This window comes from Anguilla rostrata, chromosome 8 (assembly GCF_018555375.3).
Source record: "Anguilla rostrata isolate EN2019 chromosome 8, ASM1855537v3, whole genome shotgun sequence".
Classification (NCBI taxonomy): Eukaryota; Metazoa; Chordata; class Actinopteri; order Anguilliformes; family Anguillidae; genus Anguilla; species Anguilla rostrata.
The window spans coordinates 3,874,362-3,897,901 of record NC_057940.1 but is presented as its reverse complement, the minus strand read 5'-3'; the positions used below and the strand labels follow the sequence as shown (position 1 = coordinate 3,897,901).

The 23,540-nt window shown below is 47.9% G+C and overlaps 1 protein-coding gene across 1 annotated transcript in view; it reads left to right on the top strand.

The window, feature by feature from the left end:
* LOC135260566 (uncharacterized) overlaps positions 1–15,587 on the top strand; it is a 99,176-nt gene extending 83,589 nt beyond the window's left edge. The window contains exons 7-14 of the mRNA XM_064345896.1: positions 5,364–5,620; positions 5,958–6,094; positions 6,901–7,022; positions 8,890–9,007; positions 9,681–9,989; positions 12,450–12,654; positions 13,316–13,721; positions 14,045–15,587. Coding sequence (XP_064201966.1) covers positions 5,364–5,620; positions 5,958–6,094; positions 6,901–7,022; positions 8,890–9,007; positions 9,681–9,989; positions 12,450–12,654; positions 13,316–13,721; positions 14,045–14,992 — 2,502 coding nt within the window. The 3' untranslated portion in view covers positions 14,993–15,587. The remainder of the gene's footprint in view (positions 1–5,363; positions 5,621–5,957; positions 6,095–6,900; positions 7,023–8,889; positions 9,008–9,680; positions 9,990–12,449; positions 12,655–13,315; positions 13,722–14,044) is intronic.
* The last annotated feature ends 7,953 nt before the right edge of the window (positions 15,588–23,540 follow it).

The following is a 23,540-nucleotide window of genomic DNA, read 5'->3' as shown; positions in this document are numbered from 1 at the left end:
ATGAAATGAATAAATCATTGACATGCAGCCCTTTTTCTGGGGAACTCGTGCCGTCCCTCTGTCTGGTCCCCTGCACGGTGAGCAGAGTGCATTCTGGGAGTTCGGGGACAGGGCCCGCTCTCGTTAATTAGAGCACAACAAAGGGTCCGTGCGCCGGAGCAGCCGCGTGGAAAACAGGCGCCGCTCAGAAGGAGGCGGCGTTCGGAGAACTCGTGCGCAATTAATTTGAAAAAAAAAAAAAAAAATGAAAAAAAGAAGAGGAAGAAAGGTAGCGCTCTAGCGAAAATTAAAACAAACAAACCGGAAAATTAGCGAGCGGCAGGCTTCCCAATTTCTGCCCCGTCGAACAAGTATTTAGAAAAAACCAATCTGTGCTTGCGTGCACGGTAGATCTCTCATCTTCCGTCATTCATTTTTTTCGCACAAGTTTTTTTTTTGTGTGTTTTTATTCTTGTTTTGTTATTACAGTGCTGATCATCAGGTATGGCTGTGCGTGTGTGTGTGTGTGTGTGTGTGCGTGTGCGTGAGAGAGAGAGAGAGAGAGAGAACTACTGTACGGAGAGACTCTTGTGTTGTGAGATGAGGACGTTCCCAAATCTCATGGCTGCCACGAGCATTGTGGCACGCTGAAGGCAGCACTTGTGGCGTGTAACTGCAGGTGATGAAGTGGCCAGCAGAGGGCGACAGCTCCTGCTGAGCACAGCAGGCTCCTGGTGTGCTACACGGGCTCGTTTACTGCTTGAAGTTGATGGTGTGGGGGTAGGGGTGGGGGGTTAGCATTACAGACTGCAGCTGAGGCTGTAGCATGAATCCGTCCAATGGGCTTATGAGTCTGGGTTCCCACCGCACATGATTTATTGATGCCGTACATCTTTCGGCTGATATTGAGCTCTTTCATCACGGCCTGCTTGTTTTTGGAATTGGGGGGAAAGCGTCCCGGGCGGGGTGTTTTGAGGAGATAAAGTGCTATTTCGGGTCTGGTGGAGGGGGGGGAGGGGTTAAGTGTATTGTGTTTAAAACTTTCCCAATCTTTACATTATCCGTGTGTGTGTGCGTGTGTGTGTGAGTGTGCGTGTGTGTGTGTATGTGTGTGAGTGTTGGTGTGTGTATGTGTTTGTGTGAGTGTGTGTGTTTAAGTGTTTGTGTGAGTGTTTGTGTGTGTGAGTGTATGTGTGTGTATGTGAGTGAGTGTTTGTGTGAGTGTGTGTGTGTGTGGTGTTTGTGTGTGTTTGAGTGTGAGTGTTTGTATGTGTGTGTGTGTGTGTGTGTGTGTGTGTGTGTGTGTGCGTGTGTGTGTAATGTTGTGTGTGTGTGTGTGCGTGAGTATGTGTGTGTGTGTGTGTAGTGTGTGTGTGTGTGTGGTGTATGTGTGTGTTGTGTGTGTGTGTAGTGTTGTGTGTGTGGTGTTGTGTGTGTGGTGTGTTGTGGTGTTGGTGTGATGTGTGTGTGTGTGTTGTGTCGTGTTGTATGTGTGTGTGTGTGTGCGTGAGTATGTGTGGTGTGTTAGTGTGTGTGTTGTTGTGTGTGCGTGTGTGTGTGTGCGTGAGTATGTGTGTGTGTGTATGTATGTGTGTGTGTGTGTGTGCGTGTGTGTGTATGTATGTGTGTGTGTGTGTGCGTGAGTATGTGTGTGTGTGTGTGTGTGTGAGTGTTGGTGTGTGTGTGTGCCTCGCGTCAGATTGCAGTCCGAGGTTTAGCTGTAACTGTCACCGGGGTGATTTTGAGCTGTTCTATAATTCTCTTTGGCGTTCTCAGCGGTGAGAGGCTCTTGTGCCAAACAAGCTGTTTACCAGCCTCTCTGTCGCCATGGCAACAGGGCGCCCAAAGCTGCCGCGATGACAGTTTACAAGGGCCGTGTGACGTGAGTGACAGGGTATAGCACACACACACACACACACACAGGTAAGTGCACACACAGGTATAGGTACACACACAAAGTTAACAGCGCGCACACGAGTAAGGGCAGACACAGGTAAGGGGACACACACACACACACAGGTAAGCACACACCCACAGGTAAGGGTACCCACCCCCCCCCCCCCCCCCACACACACACACAACCAACTAAACCAAAACCAGAATCTGAGTTAGAACCAAAACTACAACTGAAACCAGAATCGAAATCTGAAGCAAGGGTTTGAAGGGACGGGCCAAGGTAACAGAGTGAAAGAAGAAGGGAGAGACCAAGAGGGATGAGGGAGAAACAGAAGGAAGGAGAGAAAGAAAGAAGGGAGAAGGAGAGAGAAATGGGGAGAGAGGGTGGGAAGGAGAGAGAGAGAAGGGATTGACAAAAGAAAGGAGAGAAATAAAAGAATAGAGAGAGGGAAGGAGGGAGAGAGAGACAGATGATAGGAGAGCGACAGAGGGAAGGGAAAGAGAGATGGAAGGAGAGAAAGAGGCAAGGAGGCAGGGAGAGAGAGAAGAAGGAAGCAAGGGAAAGAGGGAGAGGATGAAGGGGAGAGACTGAAGGAAGGTGTGAAAAAGCGGGAAGGATAGACGGAGAGGGTGAAGAAGGGAGAGGGAGAGAGAGAGATGGAGGAAGAGGGTGAGTGAGAGGGAAGGAGTGATGGATGGAGGGAGCGGGCTGATGAGTGTTGGTTGTAAGAGCGAGTGAGGGAGACGGATGAGTGTGTGTTTAGCGCGTCACAGACGGACATGGCTGAGGGAGGGGAGGAGTGTCAGTGATGGACTGAGGAGAGAGGGGGAGAGAGAGAGAGAGAGGGAGAGACGGAGGGAGGGAGGGAGAGGGTGATGAGTGTGCCTCCATAGTGTAAGTGACACCTCTCCACCTCAGACAGATTGCCTCTCTCTGGCTCTAATGGGCTCCAGGGAAAAGGCTTTACTACAACCCTAACTTTCTCCAAATCTCTGTATTTCTCCCCCTCTTTCTCTCTCTCTCCTTCTCTCTATCTTTACATCAGTTCGGGTTCCATCTTAACAACCGTAAACGAATGTTGTTTTACATGAGAAACGAAAAAATAATAGGGATCTAAACAACTATAGTGCATCTTTCGGTTACATGCAGCTACACATTCATACAGCCAGACCTACGTATGTGTGCACTCTCACACAATGCACATGCACACGCAATATAATGTATGTAATTCGTTTATAAAATCAATTCAATTTTATTTGTGTAGTGCTTTTTTACAGAGAACTTTGTGTCACAAAGACACTTTACAGAGTAGCAAGGCAAGAGACAGAGCAAAAAAGAGCAAACGGAGCAAACACCAGGCCTGAACCCCCAAATAGCAGGCACATGAGTAAAAAAAAAAAAAAAAAAAAAACTCCCAGCGGGGAGAAAACCCTCAAAAGGTGGCGAGAAAAGACTCCTCAGTGGGAAGAAATCTCGGAAAGGAACCCGGGTATGGAGGGGGAGCCCATCCTCCACTGGCCGGCCTGGTGTAAAGTAGCGGTCGAACGCAGGGCGTTCTGGGAATGTAGCAGAAAAGAGTTGTGGGTTCCCTGGTGTCCCAGCTGAATGCCTTAAAGGCATGCTATGCAGGACTTCTTAGCCTGAGTTTACAATCGAGGAAGTCGACCTCCTCCGTCTTTATCCCCACACACTCCCGCCGAGTACATTACCCCACCCAGTGTAGCTGGCTGGATAGCTAGAGGCAACGGTATGTAAGAAGTCTGTCTCTGATGCCAATATGTCTGCTGGCCACACATTCCCTTGATCTTATCATTATCACAATACAGTTGGTACAATGGTAGAATAGCGACCAGGAGTGAGAGATTGGGAACCATTCAAGTCAACAGACGTGCTAATTCAATCACAACAGGACGGCCAATACACTATGGCCTAATTGATAGGTGTTACAAGGACCGACTACATCCGTCTTGGTATGTGTATTCAACACTACTGATCAAAGCTTCGAAAACAAATAAGAAGCAGCCTCTGGAAAGGTTCTTGGTTCAGTCTGACTCTGCTGAATCCAAGGTGTCATTCGTGCGCTTTGTCACTGCCGGTATTGGAAATAAACTTTGTACTTTTTCATCACGTTCGAGAGACGTCCTTTTTTCCTTACAGGTAGTACCGTGAAATGAGCGACAGTAAGAAGGCAGGTTTGATTACAGCTTAATTAATTTCATTATGTTGAACGTAATAGTGGTTTTATTGTCGGAACTTTAAAAGTGAAGATTTCAAACCTTCGGTAAGGACGAAATAAGGACGAAAGCCATTAAAGACAATAAGGACGAAAGTCCTTACTGTCGCCAGCTTCACACTACCAGGAATGTTATTTCAAGGTTATTTATTATTATAATTATTATTATTATTAATATTACTCTTTGATTGGTTTGCAATTTTAGTTAATGTTTCACGTGTTCAGTGTATTCAGCTTGTTCAGATCAAATTATATTATTTTTAAACATTATTCTGGGAATTATTTTTTTATTCGTAATTTAGCTGCGACGCTCTCTGGTTCCAGTGTATCTCTGTTCGCTGAGCCTTATTGCCTGTTTTCCCAGGGGATTCTCGGCTGGGGGAAACCGGTAGATCGGTGGGATTAAACTAAATTAAATTCTCCTCTTCACCTCCTGCCTCCCTCACTGGCTTCTTCCCAGAATCCTCCTGTTTCTTTCGCTCTGTTGCTTGTCTATATTTACATGCTCAGCTTTCATATTCATAGCCCAGGGGTAGCGTCTAGATGTGATGCAGGAGATTTCAGGTAGAGGCGTCCGATTCCGATTGGTTCGCCACGATAGTTGGCGGTGTGCATTATGGGTATGGAGCTGGTCTTGTAACCTAAAGGTCACAGGTTCGATTCCCAGGTAGGACACTGTCGATGTACCCTTGAGCAAGGTACTTAACCTGCATTGCTTCAGTATACGGAATATCCAGCTGTATAATTGGATGCAGTGTAAATGCAATGCAAAAAGTTGTGTAAGTCGCTCTGGATAAGAGCGTCTGCTAAATTCAGATAATGTAATGCGTAATGTAATTAAACTGGGGGAAGTTTGACCTCATTTCTTAGCAAAACTAAATGGTAATTCGTTTGGACAGAAAAGTAGCCACACAAAATACGGGGAAACTATCTTTAAAAGATGGGGAAACTAGTAATGGTAAGTAGATAACTAGCTAACTAGAAAGGTAGCCAGTTTGGCTGAGGTCAAACTTTCCTCCCAGAATGAGGATTAAGGCGAAGTTTAATTCTTCTATCGTGATGAACCTATCAGATAGGACGCCGCTTGCTGAAATTTCCTGTATCCCACCTAGCCTCGAAACCAACTGAGGTTGGTCAGGACGCAGGGCATTGTGGGTAAAGTCTGCTTCAGGGAAGTTATGCAGTGGAATTTGACATGGTGTGCCTCCCCCCCTCCCCCCCCCGCCTGCCCCCCCCCCATGCCCCCCACCCCAGGCGGTGGACTACGAGAGCCGCACCTCGTACTCGTTTTCGGTGGAGGTGCTGAACCCCACGGTGGACCCGCGGTTCCTGCGGCGCGGGCCCTTTAAGGACCGGGCCTCGGTGCGGGTGGCGGTCCTGGACGCGGACGAGCCGCCCCGGTTCTCGCGGGCGCGGTACCGGCTGGACGTGATGGAGAACTGCCCCCCCTCCTGCACGGTGGGCAGAGTGAGCGCCGTGGACCCGGACACCGGCCTGAGCAGCAACATCCGGTACGGTCCTGACACGGTCTTGGCACAGTCCAAACACAGTCCTGGCAGGGTCCAAACACAGTCCAAACGCGGTCCTGGCATGGTCCAAACACGGTCCTAACACGGTGACAAATGACAATTCATTATAATTTATGAACATAGAGGGTCACAACTGTCCCTAAGTAGCAGATAAGTACATACTTCTCTCAGGAGAATTAGGATTTTCCGTGATTCAGGTAGGTTTTTGAAGATTGGGAATTGCGTTGTGAATTTGGGGAAGAAATGTTCTTTAGATTTTTTGTACTTCTCACGTTAAAATGAGGAAGAGTAACTCGCTTGCTTGGTCTCTCTCTCTCAGGTTTTCCATTGACCCGCAGTCAGACCCAGAAGCCCTGTTTCGCATTGCGGCTGACAGTGGGCTCATCTCCACGGCAACGGAGCTGGACCGCGAGCGTGAGCAGTGGCACAACCTGACCGTCATCGCCACACAGAGAGGTCAGAGGTCACTGTGATCCCACTTACGGAGAGGTCAGAGGTCACTGTGACATCACATACAGAGAGGTCAGAGGTCACTGTGATATCACTTACGGAGAGGTCAAAGGTCACTGTGATCCCGTGATCTCACTTACGGAGGGGTCAGAGGTCACTGATCTCACTTATGGAGAGGTCTGAGGTCACTGTGATATCACTTATGGGGAGGTCAAAGGTCACTGTGATCCTTTGATCTCACTTACGGGGAGGTCAGAGGTCACTGTGATATCACATGCGAAGATGACAGAGGTCACTGTAACAGCACAGTTCTAATAACTACTGTGGGTTTAGTAGGTGTAGTTATAACGGTGGGTTGGGATATATTGTAGTAGTAAGATAAACTGAATTTTAACAGTATTAACTAACTACTAATACTACTAAGTAGCATTAGTAATGTTAGTAGACAGTACTAGCTACGTTAATATGACTATTGTAGGTAGTAGTATTATTATTTACCTCAGTATTATATGATTTCTTTGTAATACACATGGTTTAAATGTGTCTACGTGTGATTACGATTGAGTTTTGTGAGTGTAAGAGCACGCATGTCTGTGTATACATGTGTGCAATACACACTAAACATGTGTATGTAAATGTGTGTTACATGCTGAATGTGTGTGTGAAGGTGTGTTACCCGCTGCATGTGTGTGTAAAGGTGTGTGTGTTACATGCTGAATGTGTGTGTACAGGTGTGTTACACGCTGAATGTGTGTTTAAAGGTATGTGTCACACACTGTGACGCTGTGATGTGTGGCTCCTGTGTTCCTCAGACAGCCCCAGTCAGGTGTCCCGGGTGGAGGTTGCCATAGAGACCCTGGATGTGAATGACAACGCCCCCGAGCTGGACAGGCAGTACACCACTGCGCTGTGCGACTCCGCTGCTGCGGGACAGGTATGCTGAGCGTGCTCAGTTTGTCCGTCTGTCCATGACAAAACCCACATCCATTCATCCATCCATCCATCCATTATCTATACCCGCTTATTCTGGACAGGTACACAGGGCGTTCTGAGTCCGTCCATCTGTCCATTACAAAAACCGATATCCATTCATCCATCCATCCATTATCTATACCCACTTATTCTGTTCAGGACCGGGGGGGGGGGGGGGTTGCTCGAGCCTATGCCAGTGTACATTGGGCAAGAGGCAGGGACACACTCTTGACAGGCCGCCAATCTATCACAGGGCACACACACCATTCCCTCACAAACTCATACCTATTTTAGAGTCTCCAATTAACTACCTTGTATGTCTTTGGACTGCGGGAGGAAACTGGAGTATCTGGAGGAAACCCACGCGGACACGGGGAGAACATGCAGCCTCCACACAGAAAGGCCCAGGCCGGGATTTGAACCCTTCTTGTCCTTCTTGCTGTGAGGCAACAGCGCTACCCACTGCACCACCGTCCTGCTGCAAAAACCAACATTTAAACCAAAATCCCAAAAGCGCTCTTAAACGCAAACTGACAGAAACAAACAAATAAACAGACTGAAAATATGGAAGAGAGAAAAACCCCCCCAGCATGCCTTGGGCCAAAACAAATTTGCTCTGACAGTAAAACATACCCTCACACCTTCTCAAACCCAAAGGAACTTTATGTTGATCTACCTTAACTCAAACTCTCCGTGGGTTGGATATTCTAGCATGTCTACACACACCCGCCCCTTTAGAATGATGTCACTCCTGTGACAGCCAATAGGAACTGGGTTCGAAGAAAAACAGGGTCAGATGACTTAATCTCATTCCTAAATTCACCTTAATTACTTTATAAGAGGAGGTGAGAGGGAGAGGAGGTTGGGGAGAGCGAGGATTCACTGCAGATCTGGGTCAAATACTTGAAATTATTTATCCTCTCTTTTTGGACACTAGTAAAAATGCCTGCAGGCTACTTAAAATTCATTTAAAAAAATATTTTTTTTACCAGTTCTCAGAACAATATAAATCTTTCATATTGTATGTTTTTTTAGTTAGTGGGTACTTCATTGAAAAATATGAAAATTATCAGGGATCTGCAGGAATGTCTGATGGGTTGTAAAATATATATATTTTTAAATAATATCAATAATATTAAAATGCAACAATGCAGTTAAAATTAAACAATGCAGTCCAGTCTGTACTTGTAGAATCTTTGTGTTTGGTGTGCCTCAGGGCACCATTCTAGGACCTGTGTCTGTTTCTCCACTGGCCAGTGTGTGGCCTGACTCAGCAGGCTGTGGTGCTGTTTTATTATATGTTAGGCACAGGAAATGAGACACATTGCTCAGTTTCTATCTCAATTTGTTTTACTGGCATAACATGTAGATATTTGCGTCAGCGAAGCATGTGCACATTGCAGAAAAGTACACATCATAAAAGAATAATTGTAGCACTCCTCTGCTGTATCCCATTTCTATTTCCCATCCCCTCCTCTTTATTATTTTTTATTCAGTTCAATTCTCAGCACACTGACATAACAGACATGCAGCGGCTATATCGCCAAACCTAATAAGCAGTCCGAACAATAAGGGTTATTATCCTAATAGGAATAGCAATAAGGATAACAAGATCAATAATGTTAAGAGTGCTTTGCATTTCCCTCTCCCTCTCTCAAATTCAAATGAGCTTCATTGGCATGACGTATGTACTGTAGATACATATTGCCAAAGCATGAGTGCGGCAAACAAATAAACATATAAACAGAATACAACTTTGTGTGTGTGTGTGGTATTGGTGTATGTCCTGTCTCTCTCTCTCTCTCACTCTCACTCTCTCTCTCTCTCAGGTGGTGCAGGTTGTGCGGGCGATCGATAAAGACAAAGGAGGAAATGACACGGCCGTCCTGTTCAGTATTCCGGCAGAGTCCCGGGCCGGTCGGAATTTCACCATCAGGGAGAGTGGGGGTGTGTCCTTTCACTTCTGTGCTCAGTGCCTCGCTCCCTTTCTATCTCTCTCCCTCTCTCTCCTCTTCTGTCTTTCTCTCACCCTCTCTCCCTCTCCCTTTCTCTCCAACTCTTTCTCTCTCCCTCTCTCTCTGTTTCTCTCTACTCTTGTTTGATCTTTATCAGTGTTTTTCCTTGAACAGTTCAGATTTTATCTTAGCCTGTGTTGCGATCCTGTTTCATATAAAGAAAATTATGTTTTCTGCATCAAAAAGAGTTTACCCGTGTCAGTGTATTTCAGAGTGCCATGCAGCTGATTTTACACGTTGTTACACACATGAACGTGAAAGTAAAATCTGTTACAATGACACGTCTGGCCTTTTCAATCTCACTCCATTTTCTTTGTTCTCTCTCTCTCTCTCTTTCTCTCTCTCATTCGCTCTCTGTTATTCTCTCTCTCTCGACTCAATTCAATTCAATTGAATTTGTTTTATTGGCTACAGTATGAAATAAAACGTGAATTTAATACTTAATACTGAATAATATTAAGGACTAGAGACAAATGAACTGTAACCATGCATGAAAACGAGCACTTGTGTTTGATGGGGCATTTGACTGACTTTTGTTTGATTGGGGATTTGATCTCTCTCTCTCTCTCTCTCTCTCGCTGTCATCCTCTCTCCCTCTCTCTCAGGCCCCACTGCCAGTCTGGTTCTCCTCTCCTCCCTCTCCTCGCTCCCTCGTTCCCCCTCCTCCTCCTTGACGCTGCAGGTGCCGCTGGTTCTGAAGGACAGCCTGTCGGGCCTGAGCAGCACTGGGACGGTCACCGTGTCCGTCTGTCCCTGCCTGCGGGGCGGGGCCCGGGCCGGGGAGAGGGACGGACAGACGGACGCCGAGTGGGAGAGGGAGACCGTGTGCCTGCCGCTGCCCTCCTCCTCCCCCTCCCCCGGGCTCAGCACCGCCGCCCTGCTGGCCATACTGGCCTGCGTCGCTACTCTGATGGGTAAGGCCTCCAATCAGGGCCGCCACTGTACCCAATATGAAGGGCTAGTGTTGTTCAGGGTAGAGGCAGGCCTAGCCTGGTAATGTGTGTGTGTGTGTGTGGGCATGCATTACTATCTTTGTGAGAACCAAATGTCCCCACAAGGATAGAAAGCTGAGGAAAATTACGCAAGGTGGGGACCTTTTGCTGGTCCCCACAAGTTCAAGAGGCTGTTTTAGGGTTAGGACTTAGGGTTAGGGTTAGGGTTACAATTAGGTTAAGGTTAGGGTTAAGGTTAGGCATGTCGTGGTTGGGGTTAGGGTTAGGGTTAGAGGTTACGGAATGAATGTAAGTCAATGGGAAGTCCTCACAAGTATAGCAATAAGACCATGCGTGAGTGTGTGTGAGTGTGTGTGAGTGTGAGTGTGTGTGTGTGTGTGTTCTGTGTGTGTTTCACACTTACTCGCATCGGGGGTTCCTGTCCCTCATCAGCCAGGCTCTTTGTTTCCATGAGCACTCTCTCTGACTGCCTCTCCATTTTAAAGAGTTGGGTTAGAAATGCTCCACGGGCCTGTAGTAAATATTGTGTTGTAGTAAATATTGCAAATACTGTGCACATTACACAAATAACATTAACAAATACACATTGAAACCTGTAAATATATACTTAACATACATTTAATATTGTAAGTAATATTATTATTTCCATTTCATATTGATTGACAGATTTAGTAACCAATTTGTGTCGGACTTGTATTTTAAAAGTTTTACAGAACCAAAAGCCCCATTCTGCATTTGAATGGGAGTTTGACATGTGCCTATTTCAGCCCTGTATCTATATGTATATATTTTTTTTGTCTGTATGGTCGCAATGTAGTCTCGCAGAATTTCCTATGCAGAGTTTCAGCCAGATGTTTGGTTCGCCATTTTGGGTAGTCCCGCTGACTGAGTGGACCACATATTGTACTTCCATATTGCACAATATATAGTATCAAAAGATCTTTGACCAGCCTAAAATGAAAATGTTTATGAATCTTATCTTGGTTGGCTTTTAATGGGTTAAATAGAGGCCCCCGCTGAGTTTTAGTCTGATGTAGTTGTGCTTTGTTAGTTCTGGGCTGGTTTGCCTAGGGTAATGGAGAATCTTCTATACTCTCTATTTTTGTAGTAACAATATTAGTTTTTTTTTTTTTTTTTTTTCAAATCTACTGCCAGGGCCCAGTTCTGGCAGCATTACTCCAGTAGATTCAAGTTTTAAACCATGTTCAGTGACTAACTGCTACAGGTTACATGCATTGAGCAAGAATTGAGCTTCCGTGATATTCAGAATGAGGACAAAGGCTGAAGACTGTTCTGGCAATATCGCTGACTCGTGGATGTTGGTATAGAGCGGTGTTGGACTTAAGCTACATCCTTGTCACTCTAAAATCTGTGTGAAGAAATATGACCTTTTTTTTTTTTTTTTTAACCAGATTTTGTTCAGCACTTGTTTTGCACTTATTTGCACTGTAATTCTGTCGTATACTTTACCCTCTACACCGCTTTTCAGAATTTTGTATTATAGGCAATCCATCATGCTGCATTGTTAGCAAATGTTTTCTTGGAGTTGGAAAAATCCCTTTCTTATTGTACATATTAGTGGAGGTGTGTAGGGTGGTGTTTTTGAGGAAGAGCTAATCTGTTAATAAAGAGATTGCCCTGTATTCGAGCAGCAATGGTCCTTCACTTTGTCACACCTTTTCTTCATCGTTGCAGTTTGGCAAAGAAAAAAAAATGCATTCTTGCTTTAAATTGTTCAGTTCAGCGTTAAGGACAAGTGCTGATTGAGTCTCAGCCTTTGGGTTTGAGTTTGGTGTGGGGAAAAGGCCGAAAACCCTCCTACTGCTCTCAGCGCTGCCCCCGTGGTTATTGGGGTCGAGTTTGTCTCCACTTCCGTACATTGAGGATATTAGCCCTTGATTCCGGATGTCAGGCCAGCAGCCCATCTGTAATGCCAAGCTGAATAATTTAAGTTCGGCCTTTTGCTGTCCACAGCTACCGCGTTTAAGAATTTCCACTTCGATGTTGTCAGGTCTGCCCAAGGAAGAGAGCTTGTCTCTCGAAAACCCATCGTCCCGGCGCATAGATAGCATTGCAGTAGCCTTCTTTACTTCGTTGGTTAGTTATTCGCCTTGTTGCGTTCTAAGCCCAGTAAACCAATATAACTTTTTTTTTTCCGGCCCTCGTGTGTTTTCCCAACTTCTTTTTTTTTTTTTTTTGTTGGTTTATCTGATCGCCTTTTAGGGAACGCTTGGCTTTATCACGCTGTGCCAGTGAGTGGCATATGAGAGCGTGTGTGAGTGAGCGTACGGATGCGTTCATGTGTGCCCGTATGTGTGTGTGCATATGTATGCACAGTACAAACTCTCTCTCTGTCTCTCTCTCTCTCTCTCTCCCTCTCTCTCTCTCTCTCTCTCTATCGCCACCCCCTCCCCCCCACAGCGGTGAGCGCGCTCTCTCTCTCCCTCCGAAGACAGAAGCGAGACTCTCTGTCCCCGCTGGAGGAGGACGACGTCAGAGAGAACATCATCACCTACGACGACGAGGGCGGGGGGGAGGCCGACACGGCCGCCTTCGACATGGCCGCCCTGCAGAGGGCGCCACACAGCGCGCGCCGGGGATACCGCACGCTGGACAGCAGGAACGCGTGAGGACGCGGACACACCGCCAGCATAGGGTGGACTGCGGATTTAAACACTCACACACACATACACACACACACACACTCATAGACATACACACACACACACACACACACACATACACACACTTACATACACACACACATATACACACACACACACACTCAGAGACACACACTCACATACGCACACACACACACTCACATACATACACACACACACAGACATACACATACACACACACACACACATACATACACACATCAGTTTTAGGACGGTGTTTCCTAGAGTTAAGAAGTATCTGCTTTCCTGAGATCAGGGCCCAGTTCTGACAGTATTGCTCCAGCAGATACAGGTTCTGCTGTATTCCTTGTTCTGTGGGTGACAGTCGGACCAGGCGATCTGCACAGAGCAAGAATTGAACTTCTGTGTGGTTTAGGGTGAGGCCTGGAGCTGAAGATTGTTCCAGTAAGACCATTAACTTGTTGTTATATAGATAGTATATCTATATTACATAGATATTGAATGAAATCTTTCTCTCTCACTCTGCTTTTGTTTGCTCTTTATGAGTGTTTTCCTTGAATAGTGTATCTACACTGTATTAACTCTCTCTCTCTCTCTCTCTCTCTCTCTCTCTCTCTCTCTCCCCCCTGCCCCCCCCCGTAGTCGTCTAGCACAGCAGTCTCAGGACCAGGCAGGGGGATACGGTTGGGTTCAGAGTGGAGCGGGATTGGACCCGCCCTTATATGGCAGACTCTGCTACAGTAGCCACACCTTACCGGCACTGCGCCACACCCACAGCCCCGCCCACGGCCCCACCCAGGGGCGTGGCCTCGCTGAGCTCACCTGCAACTTCCCCACGGGCGCCCTGGACCACTCACTTGTCATCCAGAACCAGGGGGCCGTCCTGGGTCCCGGGGCCGTCTACCTGGGGCCGGCGGAGCCACAGCAGCAGGATGGTCCCGCGGGATTGGACGGCGGAAAAGCCCAGGGAGGGGATGTGAAGGACAGGGGTGGAGCCCCCACTGGTGAACCAGAACCAAGAACCCAGCAGGACCAGGATCTGGACTGGGTGAGAAGCCGCGTGTGGCCGCATCCACATACACACACGCACACACATACTACAGGCATGCATATTCACTACACTCACATACACTACACACACACACACTCATTCACTAAATGCACACACACACACTCACACACTCACACACGCTCATGCACTCACTACACACACACACACACACACTCAGTACACACACACACACACACACACACACAAACTCCACATCGCTTGTCACTCATGCTAATCTCTCTCTCACTCCCCCCCCTCTCTCTTTCTCTCTCTTTCTCTCCCCCACTCTCCCCTGCCCACCCCTTCGATGGTCTCAATAGAACCACAGCCCCCCCTTGTCCCAGTCAGACCAGCCCCCACCCCAGCCGGGCCAGGCGGAGATGCTTCCTAAGGACACGACCCTGGTGCAAACCCGACAAGGCGGGGCCGTGGGCGGGGCCCGGGGCCCCAGCGTCTCCTCCACACTCCCATCAGCCGGGCGACGTGCCTCGCGGACCGGCCTCTCCCCGAAGCAAGGTGGGGGCGTGGCCAGGGGCGTGGCCGCGGACTCCGGCCAGCAGGGGGAGCCGCAGAGGGACTACCCCGGCACTCTGGGGAGGGCGGGGCTGGGGGTGGGCGGCAGCTTCGGGGGGGCCAGGCCGAATGCTGAGGGAGGGATATCTGTGACCGGGACCCCTGCTTGCAGGCTGTACCCGGACGGGCCCGGGCTAATGGTGGACTGGCGGGAGAGGGCCGGGATTGGCTACTCCCTGGGAAGGAGGGATATGACACCCCAGCTCCTGCCCTACCCGGGGCAGAACCGGGGCATGTTGGGGCAGCTGGGTTACAGAGGCGGGTGGGGCCCGGGGATGGAGGCGGGCAGGGGAGGGGCTAACTCCCTGGCCCTGAGGGTGGGCGAGTTCCTGCGACTCCGCCTGGCCCAGGTGACCTTCGACCCCACGCAGCCTCCGTACGACTCCGTGCAGATCTACGGGCTGGAGGGGGAGGGGTCGAGGGCGGGGTCACTCAGCTCGCTGGAGAGCGAGGGAGAGAAGGAGGTGGAGAAGGAGTGGGGGAGAGGGCTGGAGGAGTGGGGGCCTCAGTTCCAGCGGCTGGCCGAGCTCTTCCGGGAGAGAGAGCGAGAGAAGGAGGGAGAGAGGGAGAAGAAGGGAGAAGACGAGAAAGAGGAAGACGATAAAGAGAAAGAGGAAGAAAAAGAGGAGGTGAACAAGGAAGAGGAGAACAAGGCTGAGGAGGTGGGAAGTGAGAGCAATTCAGAAAACAAGTGAAGAAGAGGGAGGGAGGGAGAGAGGGAGAGAAGATAGGGGGTGTACAGAAGACTAGTAAGTGATGCAATAATTGAAGAAAGGGAGGGAGGGAGATGGAGTGGTGGAGTAATGGACAAAGACACATAAAGATTGAGAGAAGGGCAGAAGGGATTTAAAGCAATAAGCACTGAATAGCCCAGCACTGGCAGGTACACACTGAGACACAGCTCTGCATAGCTGGAACCAGGCTAGCTCACGATGCCCCTGTCCCACTGTAGAGCTGGAACCAGGCTGGCTCACGATACCCCTGTCCCACTGTAGAGCTGGAACCAGGCTGGCTCATTATAGCCCTTACCCACTGTAGAGATGAACTCATTATACCCCTTTCCCACTGTAGAGCTGGAACCAGGCTAGCTCACGATGCCCCTGTCCCACTGTAGAGCTGGAACCAGGCTGGCTCACGATGCCCCTGTCCCACTGTAGAGCTGGAACCAGGCTAGCTCACGATGCCCCTGTCCCACTGTAGAGCTGGAACCAGGCTAGCTCACGATGCCCCTGTCCCACTGTAGAGCTGGAACCAGGCTGGCTCACGATACCCCTTTCCCACTGTAGAGCTGGAGCCGCTGGCTCCATGCCCTGTCCACTGTAGAGCTGGAACCAGGCTGGCTCACGATACCCTTTCCCACTGTAGAGCTGGAACCAGGCTGGCTCATTATAGCCCTTACCCACTGTAGAGATGAACTCATTATACCCCTTTCCCACTGTAGAGCTGGAACCAGGCTGCTCATATAGCCCTTCCCACTGTAGAGCTGAGCAGGCTGGCCATTATAGCCTACGCACTGTAGAGAGAACTCATTATACCCCTTCCCACTGTAGAGCTGGAGCCAGGCTGGCTCATATGCCCTTTCCCACTGTAGAGCTGGAACCAGGCTGGCTCATTATAGCCCTTACCCACTGTAGAGATGAACTCATTATACCCCTTTCCCACTGTAGAGCTGGAGCCAGGCTGGCTCATTATAGCCCTTTCCCACTGTAGAGCTGGAGCCAGGCTGGCTCATTATAGCCCTTACCCACTGTAGAGATGAACTCATTATACCCCTTTCCCACTGTAGAGCTGGAGCCAGGCTGGCTCATTATAGCCCTTTCCCACTGTAGAGCTGGAACCAGGCTAGCTCCCGATGCCCCTGTCCCACTGTAGAGCTGGAGCCAGGCTGGCTCACGATACCCCTTTCCCACTGTAGAGCTGGAACCAGGCTGGCTCATTATAGCCCGTACCCACTGTAGAGATGAACCAGGCTGGCTCAATATAGCCCTTTCCCACTGTAGAGCTGGAACCAGGCTGGCTCATTATAGCCCGTACCCACTGTAGAGATGAACCAGGTTGGCTCACTATAGCCCTTTCTCACTGTAGAGCTGAACCAGGCTGGCTCATTATAGCCCTTTCCCACTGTAGAGCTGAACCAGGCTGGCTCATTATAGCCCTTTCCCACTGTAGAGATGAACCAGACTGGCTCATTATAGCCCTTTCCCATTGTAGAGCTGGAACCAGGCAGGCTCATTACAGCCCTTTCCCACTGTAGAACTGGAACCAGGCTGGCTCATCGTAGCCCTTTCCCACTGTAGAGCTGGAACCAGGCTGGCTCATCGTAGCCCTTTCCCACTGTAGAGCTGGAACCAGGCTGGCTCATCGTAGCCCTTTCCCACTGTAGAGCTGGAACCAGGCTGGCTCATTATAGCCCTTTCCCACTGTAGAACTGGAACCAGACAAGCTAATTATAGCCCTTTCCCATTGTAGAGCTGGAACACACACACACACACACAGTCTCTCTCTCTCATGCATATAGAGACACACCCACCCACATGAATGATGGAAAACTGAAGAGGCAAGGAGGCAGGGTGGGGGTGGGGGGGGTGGGGGGTTGGGGGGTGTTATAAGGGACATGAAAGACAGAAGCAGGAATCTGAGATAGGAATGGCGGGTGAGAGAGAGAGATCAAACGACAAGGGTAGAGGAGAGAAGGGGGGCGAGAAGAATAGCAGGATAGCAGAAAAAAGTGCGAATGGGGGGATGAGGAAGGGAGTTGGATGGGAAAGGGGGGTGAACGGGGGACTTCTCCTCAACTGACATTTTCTGTTTTTCACCTCCCGGCAAGCGATGAAGCTTGAAGCACTCGTGCCCTGTCCCTCTGTGCCACACACACACACACACACACACAAACACGCACACATACACACACATACACACACATGCGCGTATGTACACACGGACTGAAAGAGCAGCCGCACCCCTTCGAACAGCCCATCGCGGAGACGGGGCGCAGTTAAACTGTGTCGTCCGTGGGCCGCGTCCCCGGCTCAACAACAAAACTCCCGTTTGCCGCTTCACACGGAGAGGAAGGGCGGGGCTCGCGGCCGGCCCGGCGATTGGCTGAATCGCGGGCCTTGCGTACGCATCAGCGGATTCTGCAGCCTGTCACGAGGAGGGCCGAGGGAGATGGTGGAGACCTGACTGTCGCAGGTTCTTACGTGTGCTTAACGGTGATACATTTTTTTTTTTCGAAAACATGGCGTGATTCAGTCCCTCTCGCTGTTCCTGACCTCCGTAGTCTTCTGTGTGACCTCACTCATTCAGCTGCTGTAACAGACGAAAGCTTAATCATGACCCCCCCCCCCCCCCCCCCCGGGCTGGGCTTTCACGCTGTTTGGAACTTTATAAAGATTATGACATCGAAAAATCATGATGGTTTTACGTAATGACAACGTTGTATGTACGATTGCATTTTAATTGTAAATACTGTATCACCTAATTGCCATTTGCGGATGTAATGACTTTAGATTTTAAAAACAAAGAAAAGAAAAAGAAACATTAAAAGGCGTTGTTGCAAATACAGCACTATGAGGACCAGACGCTATCAGGAGTGGACCATATCTGGACCAAACTGGACCATAACTGGCGACCTGACTGGGCAGTTTACACATCTCTGCTCTGGTGCTGTCGTGGAGTTTTGGACTTGACTGGACTTGACTGCTCTTAATGTACCATGGTCCAACTCCAGTGTCATAACCAGAACCAGCACGCTTGAAAAACAAAGGTAAAATGAACAAGAAAACAGCACATGTCTGTTTTGGTTGGTGCAATAATGCAAATCTTGTGTTGGAACATTTTAATGTTTAAAATTTAATTTTAATGAACTGAACTGAACTGGACTAGGCTAGACTGGGCTAGACTGAACTGGACTAGACTAAACTGGACTAGACTGCACTGAACTGGACTAAAGTGGACCGTACTGGGCTAGACTGGACTGGAGGTTCATGTTTCAGGTTCCTGGGTCTGCTGCAGGTTGACCCCTTGCACTGGAGTGTCCGGACACTGGACCGAGCCTCACTCACTGTGTCAAACCTGACCGAACCCGACCAGAACCACTGTACTGGGGTACAATCACGGGAGAGGAATCCTGCCACTGGATCCCACAGGGATATGCTGGGCCCACTGGAACCAGTGGGCAAAGAGGACTAGGGCACTTCTAACACTGCAGTAAGACTGTGTTGATATCACTGCAGGGAGACTGTGTTGATATCACTGCAGAGAGACTGTGCTGATATCACTTCAGTGAGACTGTGTTGATATCACTACAACAAGACTGTGTTGATATCATTGCAGGGAGACTGTGTTGATATCACTGCAGTAAGACTGCTGATATCACTGCAGTGAGACTGCTGATATCACTGCAGTGAGACTGTGTTGATATCACCGCAGAGAGACTGTGCTGACATCACTGCAGAGAGACTGTTGATATCACTACAGTGAGACCGTGTTGATATCACTGCAGGGAAACTGTGTTGATATCACTGCAGAGAGACTGTGTTGATATCACTGCGCAGAGACTGTGTTGATATCACTGCAGAGAGACTATGTTGATATCACTGCAGTGAGTCTGTGTTGATAACACTGCAGTGAAACTGTGTTGATAACACTGCAGTGAGACTGTCTTGATATCACTGCAGAGAGACTTTGTTGATATCACTACAATGAGACTGTGTTGGTACCACTGCAGTAAGTCAATGTTGATATCACTACAGGGAGACTGTGTTAATATCACTGCAGTAAGACTGTTGATATCACTGCAGAGAGTCTGTGTTGATATCACTGCAGTGAGACCGTGTTGATATCACTGCAGGGAGATTGTGTTGATATCACTGCAGAGAGACTGTGTTGATATCACTGCAGGGAGACTGTTGATATCACTGCAGTGAAAATACACTGTTCACAGAAAACAGTGAGACTCTTGTAACAGAATGAATGAATTCCACTGCTTTTGGTATTTAACAGAAAAGTGATTAGCTGATTGGAATCCACTGGAATGGTTGTGGTTTTCATGTTCTGTGATTGGTGGACAGTGACGCCGCTGTGATATAAGCAGTGGCACATGAAAGCTGAGTGCAGATCTACCATTTTACTGGTGGGGGAGGGAGGGGCAGGGGTGACCTCTGACCCCTGCGGACTCACTGTGAGGTCAAGTGTGCCCACATGATGTCAGCACTGGTAGTCTTGGTAACGTGACGACAGCGATGTGCGCTTATTATGTTTTTGTAAATTTGAATAAAGATGAGTTTTGAAGAGGAGTGGAGAGGCCTACTTGTTTGCTCATTTTGTGTCAGACAGGACTGTTCCTGTGTGTGGGTGGGGGGGGGGGAATGGGCATGGGGGGGTGGTGTAATACACATTCTTTAACCAAATGAATGAATGAATGAATGAATGAATCATCGCATTTATATGGCACTTTTCCGAACACTCAAAGTGCTTTACAGTGATGGGCGGGGACTCTCCTCACCCACCATCACTGTGTAGCACCCACCTGGGTGATGCACGGCAGCCATTTTTGCACCAGAACGCTCGCCACATATTAGCTAAGGTGGAGAAGGGGAGGGAACGTTTTTTTTTTAGCTAATTAAATCAGGGGATGCTATAGCTATATGACATACAATCGCTTGAAAAAACAAAAAACAAACAACGAATCCCAAAACAGAGATGATTAGATACTTACCTGGGGTAATGATGTTTATCGCAGTGGCACGTAGCAACGGTCTAAGCAGAGACAAGGCAATAAGTCTCTCTGTTTCTCTCCTTTTTTTTCCTTATAGCCTTCACTTTATCTCTCGTTCTCTTCAGAGTTTGTCTTCCCCCTCCGGCTGCTGTGTGCCTCGTACGCTTCGTTTGAAGTGCGGAATTAAATCTCCATTAACAATCTTAATTAGTCTTCGATCCTCTTTCAGGGGACCGGCTTGAGATTTAAGACCAGGTTTGAGGGGCGGGGGGGGGGGGGGGGGGGGGTGTGGAGTTTGAGAGGGTTTGGTTGGCTGAGCAGCATGATAAGATAGGCAAGGCAGGAGAAGGTCAAAGGGGGTTTCTGTGACGATTTCCAAGCAAAAGGTAAAATGGGGACTGTGAGAAATGTATGAAAAATGTTGGGGAAACTACAGGTAGATAGTAAGTTGTTCCATGGATAATGTAACCAGACCAGATAATGCAATAACTGGTCATAAATGTAATATCCTATGCATTTATGATGTAATAATGTGCTTGATAATGTAATAACTGGCTGGATAATCTAAGAATGTGTTGCATAATTTGGTCATTATTGCTGTACATTATCAGGTGGAAAACAAATTTGTAATGAATAATATAACTTAAATGAATAATGTAGTAACCAAAATCATTTTGCTTTGTATAATTCACTTCACGCACACACACACATGTACATGCATATGCACACACACACACACACACACACACAAAGAACAAGCAGTATAAACACACAAAATTGCACATGAAAATCCCAGCGTAGGATCAGTTTATAGCTCTTCAGAGCCAAATTGCACAGACAAAGCATACACTCAAAATTTCTAAAACTCATAAAAAAAATAAAACTGATTACAAAATCAGTTACAACAAAACTTTCACCAATATGTTTCAGCAAAGCTGTGCAGTATGTATCCCAGAACTACGTTACCTGCACATTTGGGCCTGTGCATCTTCACCTGTCCATCTCTAGAGAATGTGGCCTATATGTGTATGATCAGTGAGTGCAGTCTTCAGCAGTGTCAGCTGAACATTTCAGACATTGAAGGCTTGCTAGAGCACTTATTGCTTACCTGTACAATTTTTTTTGCAAGATTATACACTTTGTTGATTTGTTACAACTCTCAAGCTTTCTCTGCGTTTGGCCCGTATCCTACACCACATGTACAAGCGGGAAAAGGCCGAAACGTTCTGTTAAACGGGGCGTGCAATTTATGTTTATTGCCAGTGCGTCCACGCAGGCCCGGCTCATGAGTTAATTAACCCTCTCTGAGGTGTGAGATCACAAATAGAATAGAATGCTCTTAACTGAGCATTCCAATGCCGATGTCACAATCGCTACTGGTGACGGAACGGAGCAATGGAGTTCTAGACCACTGGCTTTTAGAGTTTTGGAAAAAAAAACTCGGAAATAACCTACTCTTCAAAAGGATTAGAGAGTAGTTTTTTGGAATGCTTTTTTCAAAAAGAATTCTGAGTCAGTGGTTCTGCTTCCACCACTGCTTTCAGCTATGGAGTGGTAAAAAAAGAGAAGGCCATCCAACCGTTACGTATACCTGCTTATCCTGAGTAGAGTCATGGGGGGTTGTGGAGCCTATCCCAGCGTGCATTGGGCGAGAGATAGGAATACTCACTGGACAGGCCGCCAAACTAAAGCAGGGCACACACACCATTCACTCACTCACACACTCATACCTATGGGCAGTTCAGAGTCCCCAGTTGGTCTACCTGCACGTCTTTGGACTGTGGGAAGAAACCCACGCGCGGACACGGGGAGGACATGCAAACTCCACACAGAAAGGCCTGATTCAAACCTTTTTCTACCTGCTGCACCACCATGCCGCCCACAAAAAACCATCATGAAAATAACGATTCCATGAAGTGGTTCAATTTAAAATTGAGGCAGCTCTTCAGTAGGCCTGTGTTTTTCTTCATCAAACAAAAAGTGTGCCGTCAACAGCCCAGAGCCATGGTGGTAAATGCAGAGGTGATCATCCCTGAGTGATGGTGAGTTAAGGCTGACCCCTAGTGGTGCTTTTAGTGAAATGCAGCTGAGCAAAGTGCAGTTTTGGTGACGTCCCACACCCACACAGCCACGGACCAATCACAGCGGAGCCTCTGCCTTCTTTCTCATTTACTTCAATGTCCGTGTGTGTGTGATCTCATTTTTGAAACATGTACATGTGGAAATTAGAAACATAATTCATAGATGAGGAAAGAGTCCACAAGGGCACCCACTACTAAAGTAATATTTATTGACAAATGAAAAGATTTTCCAGAGAGTATGTTATGAACCCAGAATGACTTCTCTTGAGTGGCTCAGATACTGAAAGCACTCACTCCAGATGCAAGATGAGCCACTGTGAGCCTGACAGGAGAAACAGGCTTCCTTTGACCATTCTGCAACCACTTGCTTTCTTCAGCTGCTAGTGAGGCGTAAGAGGAAGGCCTCCACAAGGTGAATACTTTTATTAAAAGGAAGCATTGTAAGACAGGCTTCTCTGCACTTGATCTCACTTGAGAATGACTGGAGGGCCTTGGTGACAGATCAGTTAGGACCAGGGAGTCCATATCAAGACTGATCATCCAGGCCTAGAGGTCCTCTAATCCCATAAAGCACTTGATATATACCACAGCTGGAGTCTATCTCCTCTAGCTTACATTGTAACAGGAACATGGCATAGAGTGAAACAGTGTACACTTGGATATACACTCACCGGCCACTTTATTAGGTACACCATGCTAGTACTGGGTTGGACCCCCTTTTGCCTTCAGAGCTGCCTTAATTCTTTTTAGCATCGATTCAACAAGGTGCTGGAAACATTCCTCAGAGGTTTTGGTCCATATTGACATGATAGCATCAAGCAGTTGCTGCAGATTTGTCAGCTGCACATCCATGATGCGAATCTCCCGTTCCACCAAATCCCAAAGGTGCTCTATTGGATTGAGATCTGGTAACTGTGGCGGCCACTTGAGTACAGTGAACTCATTGTTCAAGAAACCAGTCTGAGATGATTTGAGCCTTGTGACATGGCGCATTATCCTGCTGGAAGTAGCCATTAGAAGATGGGTACACTGGTCATAAAGGAATGGACATGGTCAGCAACAATACTCAGGTAGGCTGAGGCGTTTAAACGATGCTCAATTGTTACTAAGGGGCCCAAAGTGTGCCAAGAAAATATCCCCCACACCATTACACCACCACCACCAGCCTGAACCGTTGATACAAGGCAGGATGGATCCATGCTTTCATGTTGTTTACGCCAAATTCTGACCCTACCATCTGAATGTTGCATCAGAAATTGAGACTCATCAGACCAGGCAATGTTTTTCCAATCCTCTATTGTCCAATTTTGGTGAGCTCATGCCAATTGTAGCCTCAGTTTTCTGTTCTTAGCTGACAGGAGTGGCACCCGGTGTGGTCTCCTGCTGCTGTAGCCCATCTGCTTCAAGGTTTGACGTGTTGTGTGTTCAGAGGTGGTCTTCTGC